General features: G+C 48.0%; 1 protein-coding gene across 1 annotated transcript in view; it reads right to left on the reverse strand.

Moving 5' to 3' along the window:
- Positions 1 to 19,871, reverse strand: part of P2RX3 (purinergic receptor P2X 3) — a 366,171-nt gene that overhangs the window by 120,021 nt on the left and 226,279 nt on the right. The window contains exon 6 of the mRNA XM_078674358.1: positions 13,496 to 13,573. Coding sequence (XP_078530484.1) covers positions 13,496 to 13,573 — 78 coding nt within the window. The remainder of the gene's footprint in view (positions 1 to 13,495; positions 13,574 to 19,871) is intronic.

Genomic DNA, 19,871 nt, shown 5'->3' on the forward strand with positions numbered 1-19,871 from the left:
TTCTCTGGTGGAAGTTGCTCAGCCTGGCACCCTGCTGATGGTCCCTGGACAGCAGAGAAGCCAAGGATCTGGGGAACAGATGAGGGAAGATGGCTGATTTCAGTCCCCCTGCCTGGGGTTTCTTCTTTACAACATTCAGCTTCAGAGGGGCTTTTTGCATTAAGCCTTGGACATCCAGAACTCAGCCCCTCAGTACCGCAAGATGGATGCTTTGTTGTTGTTATACGGAAGCATGGTGGAATCCTAGGTTTGTGGACGTTTTTCAAGAGCATCGCTTGGTTACCTAGGGTAAGCCGTGGGATAATGGCTCCTATTCGCTTCTGGAGCTTTTGGGGAAGATTCAGACTTCATTAAAGGGTGCTTCGATACTTCTCAGATTGACCTCACATTGTCCAGGAGCTGGTGCACTTCACTGCCCAATACTGCAACACGATTCACATGAAGCAAGACTGGGGAGTAACTTCATGTGCTGCCCTGTGACCACAACACATACACCGATAAGTACTTCTTATCCAAGTGGAGCTTTACAGCCTGAGTCAACACTTTGCTGTCTGAGGAATGAGCTGGAGGATCTGTACATCCTGAGGCATCACTCTGCTGTCTGAGGCATGAGCTGGAGGATCTGTACACCCTGAGGCATCAGTCTGCTTCTGAGGCATGAGCTGGAGGATCTGTACACCCTGAGGCATCACTCTGCTGTCTGAGGCATGAGTTGGAGGATCTGTACAGTCTGAGGCATCACTCTACTGTCTGAGGCATGAGGTGGAGGATCTGTACATCTTGAGGCATCACTCTACTGTCTGAGGCATGAGCTGGAGGATCTGTACATCCTGAGGCATCGCTCTACTGTCTGAGGCATGAGGTGGAGTATCTGTACATCCTGAGGCATCACTCTACTGTCTGAGGCATGAGGTGGAGGATCTGTACATGCTGAGGCATCGCTCTACTGTCTGAGGCATGAGGTGGAGGATCTGTACATCCTGAGGCATCGCTCTACTGTCTGAGGCATGAGGTGGAGTATCTGTACGTCCTGAGGCATCGCTCTGCTGTCTGAGGCATGAGCTGGAGGATATGTACACCCTGAGGCATCACTCTACTGTCTGAGCCATGAGCTGGAGGATCAGTACATCCTGAGTCATCATTCTGCTGTCTGAGGCATGAGCTTGAGGATCTGTACATCCTGAGGCATCACTCTGCTGTCTGAGGCATGAGCTGGAGGATCTGTACATCCTGAGGCATTGCTCTGCTCTCTGAGGCATGAGCTGGAGGATCTGTACATCCTCAGGCATCACTCTGCTGTCTGAGGCATGAGCTGGAGGATCTGTACATCCTGAGGCATCACTCTACTGTCTGAGGCATGAGGTGGAGGATCTGTACATCCTGAAGCATCGCTCTGCTGTCTAAGGCATGAGGTGGAGGATCTGTACATCCTGAGGCATCACTCTACTGTCTGAGGCATGAGCTGGAGGATCTGTACATCCTCAGGCATCACTCTGCTGTCTGAGGCATGAGCTGGAGGATCTGTACATCCTGAGGCATCACTCTACTGTCTGAGGCATGAGGTGGAGGATCTGTACATCCTGAAGCATCGCTCTGCTGTCTAAGGCATGAGGTGGAGGATCTCTACAGCCTGAAGCATGACTGTGCTGTCTGAGGCATGAGTTGGAGGATATGTACATCCTGAGGCATGACTGTAGTGTCTGAGGCATGAGCTGGAGGACCTGTACATCCCGAGGCCTCACTCTACTGTCTGAGGCATGATCTGGAGGATCTGTACATCCTGAGGTATCACTCTACTGTCTGAGGCATGAGTTGGAGGATCTGTACATTCTGAGGCATCACTCTACTGTCTGAGGCATGAGCTGGAGGATCTGTACATCCTGAGGCATCACTCTGCTTCTGAGGCATGAGCTGGAGGATCTGTACACCCTGAGGCATCACTCTACTGTCTGAGGCATGAGCTGGAGAATCTGTTAACGCAGAATCCTTGCTTACCTGCCGTGAGGGGAACGGCTGCTGTTGTTTCTTCTGCCCTCGCCTCGCCTTCATCTTGCTGTGCAGCGCGAGTGAGACGCCGTGAGGGGAACGGCCGCCGCGCTTGCACTGCCATTGTGCCTGCAGCCACCGGGGGTCAAGACTACACCTCCTAGGTGCCCCGGCGGCTGAGTCGCGTCCCTGACGCCACCTCTGCGCCCGGAGGCGCCTGAAAAGAGAGGAGCGCCGAGCGCTCTGAGGGACGCCAGAATCCTTGCTTACCTGCCATGAGGGGAACGGCTGCTGTTGTTTCTTCTGCCCTCGCCTCGCCTTCATCTTGCTGTGCAGCGCGAGTGAGACGCCGTGAGGGGAACGGCCGCCGCGCTTACACCGCCTTTGTGCCTGCAGCCACCGGGGGTCAAGACTACACCTCCCAGGTGCCCCGGCGGCTGAGTCTCGTCCCTGACGCCACCTCTGCGCCCGGAGGCGCCTGAAAAGAGAGGAGCCCCGAGCGCTCTGAGGGACGCCAGAATCCTTGCTTACCTGCCGTGAGGGGAACGGCTGCTGTTGTTTCTTCTGCCCTCGCCTCGCCTTCATCTTGCTGTGCAGCGCGAGTGAGACGCCGTGAGGGGAACGGCCGCCGCGCTTGCACCGCCATTGTGCCTGCAGCCACCGGGGGTCAAGACTACACCTCCCAGGTGCCCCGGCGGCTGAGTCGCGTCCCTGACGCCACCTCTGCGCCCGGAGGCGCCTGAAAAGAGAGGAACGCCTCTCGCCCCGCGAGTCGCGCGCGGGAGCGCCCAGGCTAAGCCCGGGCAAAGGGCGGGCCCTCTACGGCCCTCATCGGCACGAGGAGGCAGGGGCAGGGCCCTGACCCCTGCACGAATATTTAAAGTAAGTGTGATCCCACCACGCATAATTGTAAGTGTAAAAGATACCGCCATAGACTACCAAAACTAAGTACCTGCTTCTACAGCTTCGATAAATTTAACTAACATGTCCAAATCGAAAGTGACTGTTCCCGTCAATACCATAGACAATTATATGGTACAAAAAGTTGCCCAAATAAATCATGACAGGCGATCATCTCTGGGGTTGAGCCAATCACCTGATATGCACTTTGAAAATACGCTACCACCCACCCCTACACTCGATATCAGTAACGAGGTGTTCCAGACCCAGGATGATATCCCATTGACTGAACTCTTGGTGGTCATAGATGAACCAGCCCACGAGAATATATTAGATCAAGGAATAATCTCCATTGAAGAGGGGGCCCTCGCACCCGTCCCAGCACCGAGAATAGCAAAGGGGGGGGTGAAGAATATGCCCAAGCGGGGTGGCCTACGGTCAAGTAAAAAACGCCCCAACGGGTCCCCCGAGAAAAAAAAAAGTATAGAAGATACAAGTGCTCCCATAGAAGGAAAGGCACATATGGATGATGATCAACTTAAAAAGTTATTAAATGCTATTGATCATAAAATTAAATCAATAACCAAACCACTCTTAAATAAAATTGACCATCTAACTGAAGAGGTGAATAGACTAGGGGACCTCTTACAAAAATCAATAGAGGAGAACACAAAACGCCCGCTATTGAAAGTACCTATAGTTGATTCCAAATCAACCCAAACAGCCCCCAGACAAGAAGTATTAGTAGATATCCCCACAATCAATCTGGAGAGCTCTGATCATGGGAGGGGGGGGTTAAGAGACTTGGACCCAGATACCAACATAGGGAACAACACAGGGTCAAGTCATACACATAGCGTAGAAAATGCCAAGTTAGATAAAGGGGCTGTAGAATTAGTTGTTGAGGCCTCTCCGCTAATACTAGTCCTCGCAAATGTCCCTCAATTGGAGCGAGGGCAAGTAGAGAATATTCCCTCCCTAATAAACAAATCTCTTCACTGGTTATCAGGGAACATGGCTTTTTCGCAAGGAGGCAGGGATCAGTTGGCACAAGAAATAACTAAAGCTAGAAGAGTTGAATGGATCGGGGGCGGCGCCAAAAAATTTAAGGGGGATTGTGTGGTGCTGCATCTTACCGATCCAGAAGTTCTGCCAAATATATTAGCTAATATATACCCCCCTCAGCGCAGAACAACGGAAATTGTGCCATTAACGTTGGACTTTTTCTATTCAAAGAAAAGTAACACCCTAAACCCAACTATGTTGAAAACCAAATGGAACCCTGTACTAAGGAAAGCCAAAATTAGCGGAAAAATAAATAACTGGGGAATACCGTTGGAAAATAGGTTCTCGTCCCTTTCTGGTCTAAGCGAATGTGACTGACTGGAAGAAAGGTCAAACACAGAAGTGGCCAAGGCTATTGAATGCTATGAGGGAAAATATTGTATTTTAAATAACACAGAACTAAACTGCAGCGAGAGAATTACATCCATCCACAGGGAAGACACCCTTAGCATAGTTGAGCTAATCTCGCCAAATTCCCACACTAATACACAGGAGGTGGAAATTAATCCTACACACCTTCTGACTCCTCTTAACCAATGTCCTTTGTTACAAAGGGGCATTGCCCAGACAGAAGGTAGTACAAAATTTATCTCATGGAACATAGCAGGTATCCATCACAAATTGGAGACCCCGGAATGGTGCCAGTTCATCGATAGCTATGATATCATTATGATGCAAGAAACCTGGGCAGTGGCACCAGTCTTTCGCCAGGGGTATTTAAATTATCATATACCTGCGAAAAAGAACATTAAGGGACGGCCCTCAGGGGGTTTAATTATTTGGGTACGACAATCCTTACAATGCACCATCAAAAAGAGACCCATCAACAACAGTGACCTACTTTCATTAGTGCTTACTAGGGCGGAAGGCCAAAACATGGCTCTATATAACATTTATGCCAGGGGAATGCAAGGAGGCGCTGCCTCTGATGTGATAGGTGCATTAGATAATGATTTAGAGATCCTACCCGCAAATTATACTATCTGCGTGGGGGGAGATCTGAATACAACATTTGAACCGTTAGGTTGTGAGGATAATGATTTGACCCAAGAAGAAGACTCTAAATGGGGTATTCCGCAATTAGATCTACCACAGGTAAAGAAGTGGACAGAAGTAGCTATACAGGTTAAGAGCTTATGCCTGTCCAGAGGCCTGAGGGCAGTAAATGGTCGTACCCCCTCGGACCTCCAGGGTAAACATACCTTTGATAATGAGAGGTCAAGCAGTAGGATAGATTACATCATCATAGATGTTAGAGACTGGTCCAAAGTGGTGGACATGCAAGTGGTACCGAGATTGGAGAGTGACCACAATCCCTTGTGCTTGCTCATTAATCTGGTACCAGGTGAAAACACAACTAACCAGAATAAGGGTGTTCCAACATTAGATGTTGTTTCATCCAATAATCTTCGTCATATTAAATGGGCAACATTGATGGATAATATAGGGGACATGCAGGTCTTAGAGGAAATAGTTAATGTAGAGGTATCTAGATTACAATCTCTTACCAACGAGATGAATTTTAATCAATTGATCGAAGAGTCACAGCAAAAGCTGTTCGCTAATATTCAGAAGTTATTCTTCAAAAAAATTAAACAGAAGAAAGGTTCTAGAAAACTAATAAAACGAGCATGGTATGACAACTCGTGTAGAGAAGCGCGTCAGAAACTCAGCATAGCGCTGAGGACAAAAACTGATGTATTAAAAGCCAGGAACGACTATAGAAAAGCACAAAATAGGGCAAAAAGATTGTGGGACGAGAACACGTGGCTAGATTTGAAGAAAGCGTGTGCTGCTAAGCATCAGAAGGAGTTTTGGGCTATATTAAAGTGGGGTAAAGGGGGAAATGCAGATTGCCCAAAAAACCATGTAGCGAAGAAGGACTGGGTGGAATTCTTCAAACCGCAATACGCAGACAATTTACCTCCCCCAACTGAAACCCCCCTGCAAAGGGTATTATACACCCAAGACCTATTCACATTGAAAGATGCACAAGTGGCTATGGATGGAGTAACCAGAGGTAGGGCGCCAGGTATTGATGGAATACCAGCGGATGTGTTTTTAGCCGACAGGACTAACTGGTGTAAATATTTTGTATGGCTTGCCAACGCAATCGCACAAGGTGCCACGATCCCAGCAACATGGAAGGGCGCGGAGATAATACCGGTCTTTAAAAAAGGGGACAAGGCTTTACCAAGCAACTACAGGCCCATCAGCCTTATCGATGCTGCGCAAAAACTGATGGGCAGGATGTTACAAAACAAAATACAAGCCTGGATTGATGATAAGGACATCCTCTCCCCGTACCAAGCAGGCTTCCGCCCCCTAACTAGCTCTGTCGATCAGGTATTCCACTTCTTGACAATGTTCTGGAAAAATGTAACCCTGACAAACGGGCCATTATACGCTGTCTTTGTGGACTTGAAGTCAGCGTTTGACTTAGTACCCCGACACAAACTTTGGATTGTACTGAGGGATCTTGGAATAAGCCCAGAAATGCTGACCCTGCTTGTGAGATTGCACGAAGACAACTATGCCCGGATTAGGTGGGGTGCCCAGGGAGATGTCACAGAATCCTTCCCGGTAGAGCGGGGGGGAAGGCAAGGCTGTGTCCTGGCCCCCACCTTATTCTCACTGTATATTAATGGTATAGTTGATTTCTTGAAACAATCCACGACAGATGCTCCAATACTAGGTGGGGAGCGAGTACCAGTATTGATGTTTGCCGATGATACTCTGCTGGTCTCACGGACCCCCAGTGGATTACAAAAGACACTAAACGCTTTTGGTGACTTCTGCCGGATCCGGGGCTTAGAACTAAATACATCAAAGACAAAGTTCATGAACTTATGCCCGGTTAAGAAATTCAAGGGGAAAATGTATTTTAATGGCTCTGTATTGGAAGAAGTGAATGCTTTTACCTATCTAGGCATTTTATTACAGTCAAACATGAACTGGAAATCTCATATGGATAATGTGGTGCTAAAGTTTAACCAACTGACAGGTTCAATAGCGCTAAAATACAAATCTTCATTCACAAAACCCACCCAGCCAGTTATGGAGATTTACAGCATGAAAGTTTTGGGAGCTTGTTTGTATGGATCAGAGTTATGGGGCTTCTCAAACTTGAGTCCACTAGTCGTCGCAGAAAATACGTTTCTTCGACGAACGATTGGTGTACCCCAGAGCACACCCATGATCCCGCTACAATACGACTTTGGGAGGAAAAAGATAGAGGACATGGCAAGACTGCGTCCCCTCCTATATTGGAGACGCGTAAAAACTACTCCCGAACTGAATCATTACGCAGCTGCTCTAATGGATGTTGTAAGCTCCGATTGTTTTCATAAGATACTATGGCTCAATTAAGTAAGAACCTTGCTCCAAAAACTGCACCTAGATCACCTGTGGACAGCAGTAGATCCACAGGTTTTTCCTTCCAAGACATGTTTGAAAAAAATGTACTGGGATATGATATTTAACACGGCATTGATCTCTAACCAACCATCGATGTTGACATCCCAGTTCCTGGATTTTAAACCCATACCCAAATACGAACAGTATTGGGATTTGATTTCCAAACCCCTAGATAGGAAGTTATATTTCCAGTTTAGAATTGGTTCCCTACCCCTCAATGCTTTTACTGTCAAATGGTCCTCTGGTAATGTGAATACCTGCTGTAGGAGAGTAGGGTCTGCTATCCTATGGTCACCCCAAATTTTTGCTTTTTGCTTCACTGGTTTTCGACTACTGAGGCTGTGGGCCTGCTGATCAGACCCCCAGCCTGCTGTTCTCTCACTAAATTACTGACATATGTGCTATAGGCACATACCAATTGGAAATGGACTCCTTGTCAGCCCCTGTAGAATGCACTATAGGTGCACAGGGCATAGGGGCCACTAAGGCCTACCAGGGGCTGCAGCATATCTTTTGCCACCCCTGGCTGGTTCTTAAATTGACACAACTGGCTGATCACTCAGCTGGGGTAAGGTGGTGTAAACACCCCTTGCTTAGGTATAGTATATCTATATCTAAACCTATATCTGGACACATGTAAACCTGTGAGCCACTCTTATAGTAGGCCTCATCAATCCTGGAGGCTGAGTGCGTGGTTTTATGTGAGATGGAGCTCTAGCATGAGCTGAGCCTGTCTGCAGCTGTCGGGAACAAATCCCTAAGCTGTTTCAGGATAATGCCATACCATATACTATTAAGTGCCTTATAATCCTCGCGGTTATTTAGCAACTTTGGTTTGGCTTTATCAAAACATGTCGTGTAAGGTGTCATACGATTTGGAATACCATCCCCTCGCCAGTTCTGGCGACGGGGATGGCATTCCACCCCTCTAGAGGGGTAAGACATGTTACTTTACTTTAATGCGGTTGATTTCTCCAAAGGCCTTAAGATCCACAAAATGGATGCCTCTGCCACAGACAAATGTCTGGACCCCTGCAGTCGACCGAAACTCGACCAAATGGGTCCTGGAAAAAGGGTTTCCTGTCACAGGAGGGTGTCACCGCCCTCCAGACAGGAGATAGTGTATTGTAGCAGGGAGGTTTGAAAGAAACCAGACACTGCTTGGGGCGCACAAGGCTGCCCCTTGCATAATCCGGCCAAACCGGTTCTGGGGCACTCCAGCCCTCGTGCCAGGGCGGCCTGGATCAAAGGAAGGGGGTGTATCCACCCACTTCCTGGGTCCCACCCATAGGAGGGGACCTAGCAGGTAATCACGCCCACCAGATTCGAATAAGAGTGGGAGCAGTGCCAATGCACATCAGATTTCCTGGAAGAAACATTTGAAAGGATATTCTGGACCCTTCGCCCTCCATCTCAACGTGGAAGCCCGAAGAATCTCCCTTGTGGTCAAGGAGTGACCACCCTGCAGCAGCAGGCACCATCCAGCCCTCGACGTCTACTTAGTTGCAGTTCCCGCCGGAACTCGAGCGACTGAGATCAACGAGATCAAGCCTGCCTGCCTTCTAACAGCCCGATCCACAGTCCCTGCAAAGCTGAGACCCGTGGAGGCGACCGGAAGCGTGGGGCACGCCATCTTGAATTGACCACGAGACGCTGACCGTGCAGCCCACGAGTGACCCTCAAAGCTGTGCACCGGGGTTTGAGAAGCCCCCACCCTGAGCTACTCCTGAGCCGAAGTTCAGCCCTCCACACTCGACGAGTGCTGCGTGGGGCCCTTTGGCTCTATTTGGCTCACCGCGTTGGCCCGGTCACTTGCCAGCTGGCTAGTGGTCCCTGTGCCGACGAACTAACTAAGAAGACTCGTGAATCTAGTTGCTCCAGATCCACACTAGCTCCCCTGAAAAGGAGCCCCGACTCTGACCTTCCTGGTCTGAGTGAAAAGCAATCTTCCGATCCCGCGTGGATTGCTCTTGCCAAGGCTTGTTTGCTCCAAACTTGAAGCCGACTGCACCGACGGTGAGAGCCTGCGTGGGACAGATCGTGACCTGCTCCTGGACGTCGCAGATACCCCAGAGCCCACGTGACAGCGGAGAAAAGCTCCTCGACGACCACCTGATTGCGCCCGACATTGCCTGGTTCCGTCCTGGTTCCACCCTGGTCACTGCTGAGTGACCCAGACTCTGTCCCCTCTGCTTTCAGGTACTCTACAACTTGGGTCCACCCTTGGACTCCACCGGACACTTCATCTTTAACCCGCCTGCAGCCCTTTCAGCTTCAAGCACCAAGAGCCTGCGAGTCAAAACCCGACGCCACTTCGACCCTGTGCATCCACTTCCTGTGGGTGAGGTAACTTTGCTCCGCCGGTGTTCCCACACTGGTGCACACCTCTAGGGTCTGTGTGTTAAGTTTTGTTCCTCTAGGTTCAGCGGAAGTGTCCTTTAACTTTAACTTTACAACTTTTACGCACTATTGGTTAACATTGGTGCGTGCGTGCGCTTTCCGCACATCTCCCGAATCCCGAGGGCCATTCCCGACTTCAGCATTGCTTGTCCTGACTGCTCCCAGCGATTCCCTAGGCCCTAGGCCTAACCACTGCTCGAGTGACATCTCTTATACCACTTGTTTAGTATATGGTTTGAGTGGCCCCCTGCCCTCATCCATAATTGTGCAACTTTGTATGTTTAAACAGTGCTTTTGATTTAACGCTTGTGCCCCTTTATTCATAAAGAATACTGGGGATTGTTTTTAGTAATAAACACATATATTTTTATAATATATACTTGTGTGGTGTCCTTTCATTTGGTATTACAGGATTGTATGTGGTAAAACAGCTCGCTTAACACGACCTCTTAAGTTAAGCCTTTAGGCTGCTTAGTCCATGCTACCCCTAGGATAGCTTGTCTAATAAGGTTGACTTACAACCAGACACCATAAGGGATTGTTTGGTCAGGTAGTAGGTGGTTCCAGAATTGGAAACATCCCCTACCAGGCCAACTTCTCACATTGGTGAGCAGCGGTGCGGATTTGAGCTTGCTGTTGTTTTACCATTGCAATCTTTATATCAAATTGAAAGATCACATCAAGTACCTCTAGGTACATATAAATCAAAAGCTTAGCATATTAAGTTCTACTGAACTTAGTAGTTGTAGATTAAAGGGATTAGCACACCCTGACTACAACTCACTAGCAAGGTACAGTAGGAAAACACTTAGTGTAGGTAAGTGCACCACTTACACCTCACTAGTAACCATGTCTGACACAGGAAAGGCCTCAGGGTCTAATCCTGCGACAGTTGACCCTACCCAGGCAACTTTTGGATATGACAAGTTAACCCGTAGAGACTTGATTGCCTTGTGCAAAGCAAGAGGGTTAAAAAGGGGCAGAAGCCCCACCTGCCTAATCCTGGTAGAAATCCTAGAACAGGATGACTTAGACAAGGCGAAGCAAGCTTCCCTAGAAACAGGAAATGGAGGGAACCCCCCTGTAACTGATCCCCCTGAAGAGGAGGATGATGATGACTTAGATGAGGACTCAGATGTTGAGGACTTAGAAGTTCAGGAACAGGGTAGCCAGGTTCCAGTTGCCAGGCTTAGCCAGGCCAACTTGGACCTACTGGGGAATGGAGAGGGCCAGCACCTCCCCAGAACCCACCATCTTATTCTCCCAGGCAACAGAAGAGTGAGATCTCCCTCAGGGGACTCTCATATTTCTAGTGCCTCCAGAGAATCAGAGAGAGGCATGACTGCTTCTCAGAAAGCTGAGCATAGGGCTAGGATGAGGGCTGTCAGACTCCAGATAGAGAGAGAGGAGGTAGCCCTGAGTCAAGCTAAGCTTACCTTAGCTCAAGCTAAACTTGCCTTGGCAAGAGAGCAGAAATTAAGTGGCTTAGATGTCACTGGTGGCAGCAATTTTCCAAGAGAAAAAGACAGGGCCTATGACAATAGAAACCTGACTAAAATTGTGGCCCCCTTCAAAGAAGGGGATGACATCCACAAATGGATGACTGCTCTTGAGAGAGCCTGCATGGTACAGCAGGTTCCTGAGGAACAGTGGGCTGCAATTTTGTGGTACTCCTTTTCTGAGAAAGGGAGGGACAGGCTCCTCACAGTTTGACCTGAGGATGCCAAAAACTACTCTGTTTTGAAGAGTGCTCTTATTGAAGGGTATGGCCTAACCACTGAGCAATACAGGTTGTTGTTCAGAGACACCCAAAAAGCACAGACTCAAGACTGGACTGATTTCGTTGAATGTGCCACTAAGGCTTTGGAGGGTTGGTTGCAGGGAAGTAAAGTTTCAGACTATACAGGATTGTACAATCTTATGATGAGAGAACAGATCCTTAATAACTGTACAAACCAGCTGTTGCATCAATACCTTATTGACTCTGATCTGACCTCTCCCCAAGAATTGGGAAAGAAGGCAGACAAATGGGTCAGAACAAGGATTAAGCAGAAACCCCAGAACCAAGGTGGTGACCAGAAGAAAAAAAAAAAAAATAATCAAAAAACACTACGGTAGGGGGGGACCTTAGGGGAGTTTAAAGACCAAGCTCTGAGTACAATCCCCAAGAACCTATAAACAACAGAAGTAACAGAGGGTCTCAAAATAAAGTGCCCAAAATTAACAACAGGTCAACCACAACCATAAGACCACAGTGACATACCACAGAAGTTCTCAGCAGGATGCGAGAAATACCCATCAGTCACCACACGGATCCGCCCTTCATCATTTGGGATTTTATCCGTACCACCCGTCTGAGAAAATCGGTGCCACACACAAAGGTCAACCCGGTGGTAAGGGGGTTCCTAAGTGGATGGTGGCAAAGACAGTGAGGTATGCCACTCGATGTTAATGAGTGGACACAAACATGGGACTGGGGTGTGCAGTGTAGAAAGGAGTGAGAGGGTGAAGAAACCAAACTGGGAGTGCGTTAAAATTGGTTTGAACAAAGGCACTTAACAAGAATTTATTCGGTGTGTGCCTGACATACCAACGTTAAAAATCGATATGACCCAAGACTGTCAAGTTAGGTGGACGGCCTGGGGTGAGAAATGGTCGACTAGTTTCTGCAAATAAGCGACTTTTGTGTCTTTGCATTCATCAGGACGCCGGCCCCGAAGTACCGACGGAGAGAGCGGTGCTTCATCTTCCCCTGAGCCGCTGCCAGGTGGGGTGAGGCCAGTCTACCTTACAGATTGAGGGATTAACCCAGACTGTAAGGGCACCCGGAGCTTTCAGGTGACAATGTTCACTTTCTTGTTCTCCCGGTGATTTCTTTCACTTTATTAAATTCACTTGGTGCAGTAGTTTTAATTTCATTGTTGGTCCTGATGAATGAGGCATGAGTTGGAGGATCTGTACAGTCTGAGGCATCACTCTACTGTCTGAGGCATGAGGTGGAGGATCTGTACATCCTGAGGCATCACTCTACTGTCTGAGGCATGAGCTGGAGGATCTGTACACCCTGAGGCATCAGTCTGCTGTCTGAGGCATGAGTTGGAGGATCTGTACAGTCTGAGGCATGAGCTGGAGGATCTGTACATCCTCAGGCATCGCTCTACTGTCTGAGGCATGAGCTGGAGGATCCGAACATCCTGAGGCATGACTGTAGTGTCTGAGGCATGAGCTGGAGGATCTGTACAGTCTGAGGCATCACTCTGCTGTCTGAGGCATGAGGTGGAGGATCAGTATATCCTGAGGCCTCACTCTACTGTATGAGGCATGAGCTGGAGGATCTGTACATCCTGAGGCATCACTCTGCTCTCGGAGGCATGAGCTGGAGGATCTGTACCTCCTGAGGCATCACTCTGCTCTCAGAGGCATGAGCTGGAGGATCTGTACACCCTGAGGCACGGCTCTGCTATCTGAGGCACAAACTCCGTTCTGTCCTGAACAAGTGAGATTAGTAAACCTTTATGGACACCTCTGCTATTTAAACCCATGCTCTCCATGTGTTGAACCAGATAGGATTAGAGTCACCAAGATGTAGGTCTGCTGTCTGCATCCTCACCTAATACGTTTAGTGTAAATCTATTGATAGCTCTGCTGTTTACATCCTGAACCAGAGATATTAGTGCAATGTGAGGGACAGCTGACTGAGATGGTGCAGAGTTTTCGAAGGACTCACTTTTCAAAGTCGAAGAGCGGGAAACGGATGCTGTTCTTGATGAAGATGGTGAAGTTTTCAGCTTCCACCATGATAGGCCTGGAAGAGAAGAGACGGGAAAGAAAGAGTTAGAGCTGGTAAAGCACTGCTGTGACCTCAGAGCATGAAAAAGAAGAGGTGGGAAAGCAGAAATTGGAATGGTGGTGGCCAGAATTGTGATAAAGAGAATGAAAGGGTAGAGGATGGAAAGCAGGTCTATCTTAAGTCTGTCAAACTTAAGACAAAATCCTAACTTCTGTGAATACCAAAAGTAGTAAGTGCATTCTGTGAATACTAAAATAGCAGTAAGTTCATTCTGTGAATCGGGCCCGAGGTGAGGAGCTTAAGGGCCAGACCCCCAACCCCCATTTCCTTAAGGTGATCCACCAATCACAGGGGGTATATCGTGTCGAAGGCTGCCGTAAGGTCAAGAAGAATCAATAGCGTGGTGTGACCAGCGTCAATCTGAACGTGGATGTTGTTGAGTACGGAGGTTAACGCCGTTCACGTGCTATGATCCCTTCTAAAACCGCGCAGAGAGCCATCGAGCAGCTGATATTCCCCCAGATAGGAGCTAAGGCGAGAATTCAGATGTTTCTCCAGAATTTTAGCTGGGACGGGTAATAGGGAGAGGGGGCGGTCATTTTTTACAGAGTCTAGAGAGGGCTTTTTTAAGAGAGGTTTGACGACCGCAGTCTTCCAGGAGGTAGGGTACTTCCCGGATGAAATAGCTACATTAAGTACTGAGGTGATGTGGGTACAATAACCTCCCTCCCTAGTTTCATAATCTCCAGTGGAGAGGACTTTAACGGGGAGGGGGATGTAATTCCACCTAACAGGCGGCCCGTGTCTTCTTGTGACGGAGGAGGGGGGGTAAGTAAATTGCCTGCCTCCGCCAGAGTTACTGCATTATAAAAAGAAAGGGGGCTGTTGGCAGAGACTAATTTAGGGGTCCCAGCATTAAGAGTTTCCAAGGAGGAATATATTTCCGTGATCTTAGAACGGAAAAAAACTAGCAATTCTGTCATAAAGCTCCTGGGAGGAGTCAGTGTGGACAGGGACTGAGAGGGAGGAAAGAGACTTAATTACATTAAAAATCTCCCTAGAAGATCTTAGGGATTCTGTAACCTGGGAATAAAATAATACTTTTTCCTCTATGATGGTGGTTTTATATTCCCTTAGTCTTTGTTTCTGCAAGTCTCTTCCCGCAGGGTTGAGGTCTAGACGCCAGATCCTTTCCTGATGGCAGCAGGATTGTCTGACTTTTCTCAGCTTATCAGAAAACCAGGGGGCAGAGGGCATTTTTCTAGCCGCATTGTGCTCCTTAAGCGGAGCTAGGCTGTCCATGGCTACTTCAATTCAGTTAGAAAAATCTGTGGCTGCCAAATTAGCATCAGAATGGGGGAGCCATTGATGGTTATTAAGTGCGTTAAGAAGAGCCACATTGCTGATACGACTGAGGTTTCTCTTCTCCATTTTATTTTTCTTATTTAGAGCTTTATAAGATACCGGGATCTGGAAGTTGAAAGGAATGGAATAATGGTCTGATCAGGAGAGTAGTATAGATTCTGTTACCATAATCCGGGAATTATTAGAAAAAATGCCATCTAGTATATGGTCTGCTATATGGGTAGGGCTCATAACCAATTAGGGTAGACCACAACAATTCATAGTTTCTAGAAACATGTGTGTTTCCTTGCATAGGGTCCTATCCAGGTGAAAATTAAAATCACCCAGAAGGGTGAGATTGGATCTTGCCAGGTAAGGTTCTATGAGGTTGCTAAAATCCTGGCTAAACAACGCTCTCGGTCCAGGTTGGCGGTAGATCACAATACCAGTAAAACTTTCAGTCAGATGAACTTTTAACAAAAAATATAATGCCTGGTACGGATCAAGACACTTTGGGCCTGATTCACAGAACTAACTTAAGACAAAATTCTAAACGTACTACTTTTGGTATTCACAGAAGTTAGGATTTTGTCTTAAGTTTGTCTTAAGTCTATATTAAGTCTGTCTTAAGACAAACTTGAGACAAAATCCTAACTTCTGTGAATACCAAAAGTAGTAAGTTTAGGATTTTGTCTTAAGTTAGTTCTGTGAACCAGCCCCGTTGTGAGCGGCTCGGTGGGACAAGAATAAACATCTTTATACAAAACGTCCAAGCCCCCACCCATTCTGCCTACCCTCTTTAATCTGCAAAACGCATATGTGGAAGGGATTGCCTCCACCAGAACGGGACAAGAGCAGTCTCTGGCCCACGTCTCGGTAATAAACACCCAGTCCGGCTCGGTGAGAGAAAGCATCCCTGTGACACCTCCACATGCAATGCAAGAGGAGGGGCAGCACAGGTTACAGCAGGGCAAACAGCCTTGTGATCCCACAGCCAGAGCATTGGAGAGAAGAGTAAAGAGAGAGCAACACTGTGAGATTAGAGCATGGAAGAGAAGAGGAAGGAATGCATCTGCCTTTCATCAGCCTGTCAGTCTTTTTTATCCCTGTAGGCAAATATATTGTTATGGAAATAGACATGTCCAAAAACTTTCACAAACAGAACTTTCATTACTTTATGGAAGTTGGCTAACACCCATGGAAAATCAAAGGCCATTCTTTTATAATGACATGCCCCACCTACAGTGAAAGGACATCATATGCTGAGAATCTTTGCACAACTCGATTTGAGAACAGTCCACTGACATATCCAGTTCTGTAAACTTCATGGCCCACTTCAATGTGTTCAGCATTTTGATAATGCCCAGGAGTGGCTGGCTATCTACACAAATGGTGTGGTTCTAATCACGCAAGTCCACACACATCCTCAGTGTGCCATTCAACATGTGATCATGGATCACAGGAGTCAACCTCTCCAATCTCTCTATTTCTTCTATCATACCCACACTTTCTTTAGGTCTTTCTCAAGATATTCTCTCAAACCCATAGGCACTCCACAAATCTTATGCACATAAGTTTGAGCCCATAGCTCCAGGATTATTCTATGCTGGAATCCAATACTTGGTGATGGAGTTTAATCCAGACTAGAATATACCACTGGCAACCGACGGTAGGCAGTGAGTGCCATTGAGGGAATTCTCAGAAAAGATTTCAAGAAGGAATACACTGTGCCAGCATTCTGCAAACATCGGCATCAGTAGAAATGCAGGAAATTAAATACCCAACACATACCAGAGCATGATAGTGAAGAGAAGTGAGAGCACCACTGTGACTCCAGCGTTATACAGCGTTATACAGGAGGAGGGAGACCACATTTTACTTCAGGGTGAGCAGCACTGTGGCACCACATGAATTTGGGGAGATGAGTTGGCTTAACGGCTAGGGCGGTCGGCCTTGAATCTGGGGAACTGGGTTCGAGTCTCGGCATTGACGCTGAACATCCTGTGATTCTGGGCAAATCACTTAATCTCCCGCTGCCTAACAATAAAATGAATGTGTCCTCATGTAATGCAGCGGGTGCTATGTAAAGTGCTCTGATACCCGATTTGGGTCTAGTTTGCTCTATATAAAACTCTGTAAAATAAAAAAATGAAGGCTATGGACAAGAAGATCTGTGAGAACAGTGTGAAGGCTTACAGACAAAATAGAAATTGGTGATTGGATAAAAAACTGAGTTTCAAATATCACAGTACCTCAAAATCACATCAAGAATATTGTTTAAAAAAAAAAACATTGTGTCACAGAATTTCGTTGTCAAAAATATTGCTTTATCGCTATTTAATATTGTTTTACTTAATCCTGTTTTCTTCAATATAATTTACCTAAATGTAGCTATAAAAGTATTGTTTTACATTATTTGTACATATGTTAGTTAAAACATGAATGTAAGTTTGGGATATTAATAGTATAATTGTTTAATTTTTTTTAAATAATGTTGGAATTTAAAAAAAGTTTATTTTTAAGTTAAATTGGTAATTTAAAATGTAGTGGGTTAATGGGTTTATAGAGGAATAGCATGGGAAATAAATTACATAACAAAATATGGTATACATATACATTGAAATACATATATGTATGCTTGTAAATATATATATATATATATATATATATATATATATGCATAGTGAAGTAATTAATAAAAACGATTTCGTTTATATTATAATGAGTTTCACTCTAAAATATCTCAAATATATTGCTTTAAAGTTTACATTTATTGTTGACAATAATCTCTTCCACAATATTCTGGACATGATCTTTTTGTCATTCTTTTTCTTAGTATAGAAAGGTGATATTTCGGTTAACAATATTTTTTTTTTTAAAAAGCTATTTTGGTATTACCCCTTGTCCCTTCACCATCGCTCTTCAAAACTGTGTCTCCTTGGATGAAGACGAGACACGACTGTCACAAGGTGTGACACGGTACAACAGCTCATTCCAGAATGCCAAATCATCTTGAGGCGACAACCACTGAACCGCCTTTTCACCGACAACACCAGATTATGTGTGCGAGACAGCTACTGCTGCTCCTGTCTGGTGTAAGACACTTTTTCTTCTGGAGGAGACTGACAGACCCTCTCTGTTAGAAAGGCGGTCCCCGGGGCGGAAGAAGATGTCTGACTGACCACCCCTGGACCCCCCTCTCCTTCGGGAGATGGCCGAGCGTTTGCAGAGAGGCCTCCTGGGAGAGGGTCCTCTCCTCGAATCGTAACAGCAGAGCAATCACACCACTACAAAGGTACACCACACAAAAGGATAACTTCTTAGGGTCTTTATCAACAGTAAAGATTGGTTCGCTCGGCAGTATGTACAAGCGGATCGAGGGATCCGTAAAGTCTTGGTTCTGGGGGGAAAGGGGTAGCGGGACAGTCTTAGTACCAGCCTGGTACGGGGATACCTAAATCACAGCTCTCAATCCTCGAGCTGGGGGGTTCCGTAAGGTCGGGCCGCTGCAGCGCCAGCAGGACTCCAAAGGTGGTTTCAGCGAGGTTGGGCTGCGGCAGCGCCAGCAGGACTCCAAAGATGGTTTCAGCGAGGTTGGGCCGCGGCAGCGCCAGCAGGACTCCAAGATGGTTTCAGGGATCAGAGCAGTGAGTTCTTCCCGGGGTCAGCCGCGACAGCGTCAGCAGGGCTCTCGACTCCAGGATACAACTGACGACTTGTTCCAGAGCTGCCCCAGATATAGGTCTGGAGGTCTTTGATGTCCGGACCCTCACGCCTGGGGGTCAGAGGGGCCGGGATGAGGGTGTCCAGACACCCAGCAGGGGGGTGGAGCCAGCGCCCAGGGAGTCCGGAGGGCGATCGAAACCAGGCGTCCAGGGACGGCTGGAGGGCCATCGAAACTCCTCCTCCTTGATTCGTCGAGTGGCCGTTTTACCCCCTGGTCGGATCTTGGAGCCTCGATGTCGGGACTTCGCTGAGGCCGAGGTCGGGCCGAGGCCACGTGGTCATGACGTGGAAGGCCTAAGGTGGAGTCGGGCCTGAGATGGCGGGCCAGGTTAGGGGCCAGCCCAGCAGAGTAGGGCAAGTAGGGGTCGCCGCGTTCCCGAGGGGGAGAGCCGGGGGTCGCCAGGAGTGGCGGCTCTCGTTGAGGGTTGGAGAGGGAGGTTCATCGAGGAGGCCAGGGTTTGTTGCGGTCCAGGGCCCGCCATGCGGGGAGGAGCAGGACCACGCCACGAGGCCGGGTCCAACACACGCCCCCACCAGCTGAAGGCGGGGAGAGTCACCCATTTCCTTGGGGGTTCTCCTCGTCGAGGCGGAAGAAGCGGAACAGGCCGTCGGGGTTGGCATGGTCGTTGCCGGGGCGGTGTTCCACAGTGAAGTCCATCCCTTGGAGGGAGATGGACCATCGCAGCAACTTTGGATTTTCTCCTCGCATTTGCATCAACCACCGCAAGGGCCGGTGGTCCGTTTGCACCCGGAAGTGGGTGCCGAAGAGATAAGGTGGGAGTTTCTTGAGGGCCCACACCACGGCGAAGGCCTCTCGTTCAATGGTGCTCCAGCGTTGTTCTCGGGCCAGCAGATGTCGGCTGATGAAGGCCACAGGCTGGTCAACTCCTTCGGCGTTGAGTTGGGAAAGGACCGCCCTGACACCATGCTCCGAGGCGTCTGTCTGTACCATGAATTCCCGGCTGTAGTCGGGGGCTTGGAGCACGGGGGCGGTACACATCGCTGTTTTTAGGGTCTCAAAGGCGGCCTGACACTCAGGGGCTGCCTCTTGGAAGTGAGTTCGGTGAGGGGGCCAACAATGCTCCCATAATTCTTCACAAAGCGCCGGTAATACCCAGTGAGCCCCAGGAAGGCTGTGACTGCTGTCTGGGTGACCGGCGGCTCCCCGGCCATAATGGCGTCGATCTTGAGTTGGAGGGGAGCCACATGGCCGCTCCCCACTTGGTGTCCCAGATAGGTCACG

Source organism: Lissotriton helveticus, chromosome 1_1, assembly GCF_964261635.1.
Source record: "Lissotriton helveticus chromosome 1_1, aLisHel1.1, whole genome shotgun sequence".
Classification (NCBI taxonomy): Eukaryota; Metazoa; Chordata; class Amphibia; order Caudata; family Salamandridae; genus Lissotriton; species Lissotriton helveticus.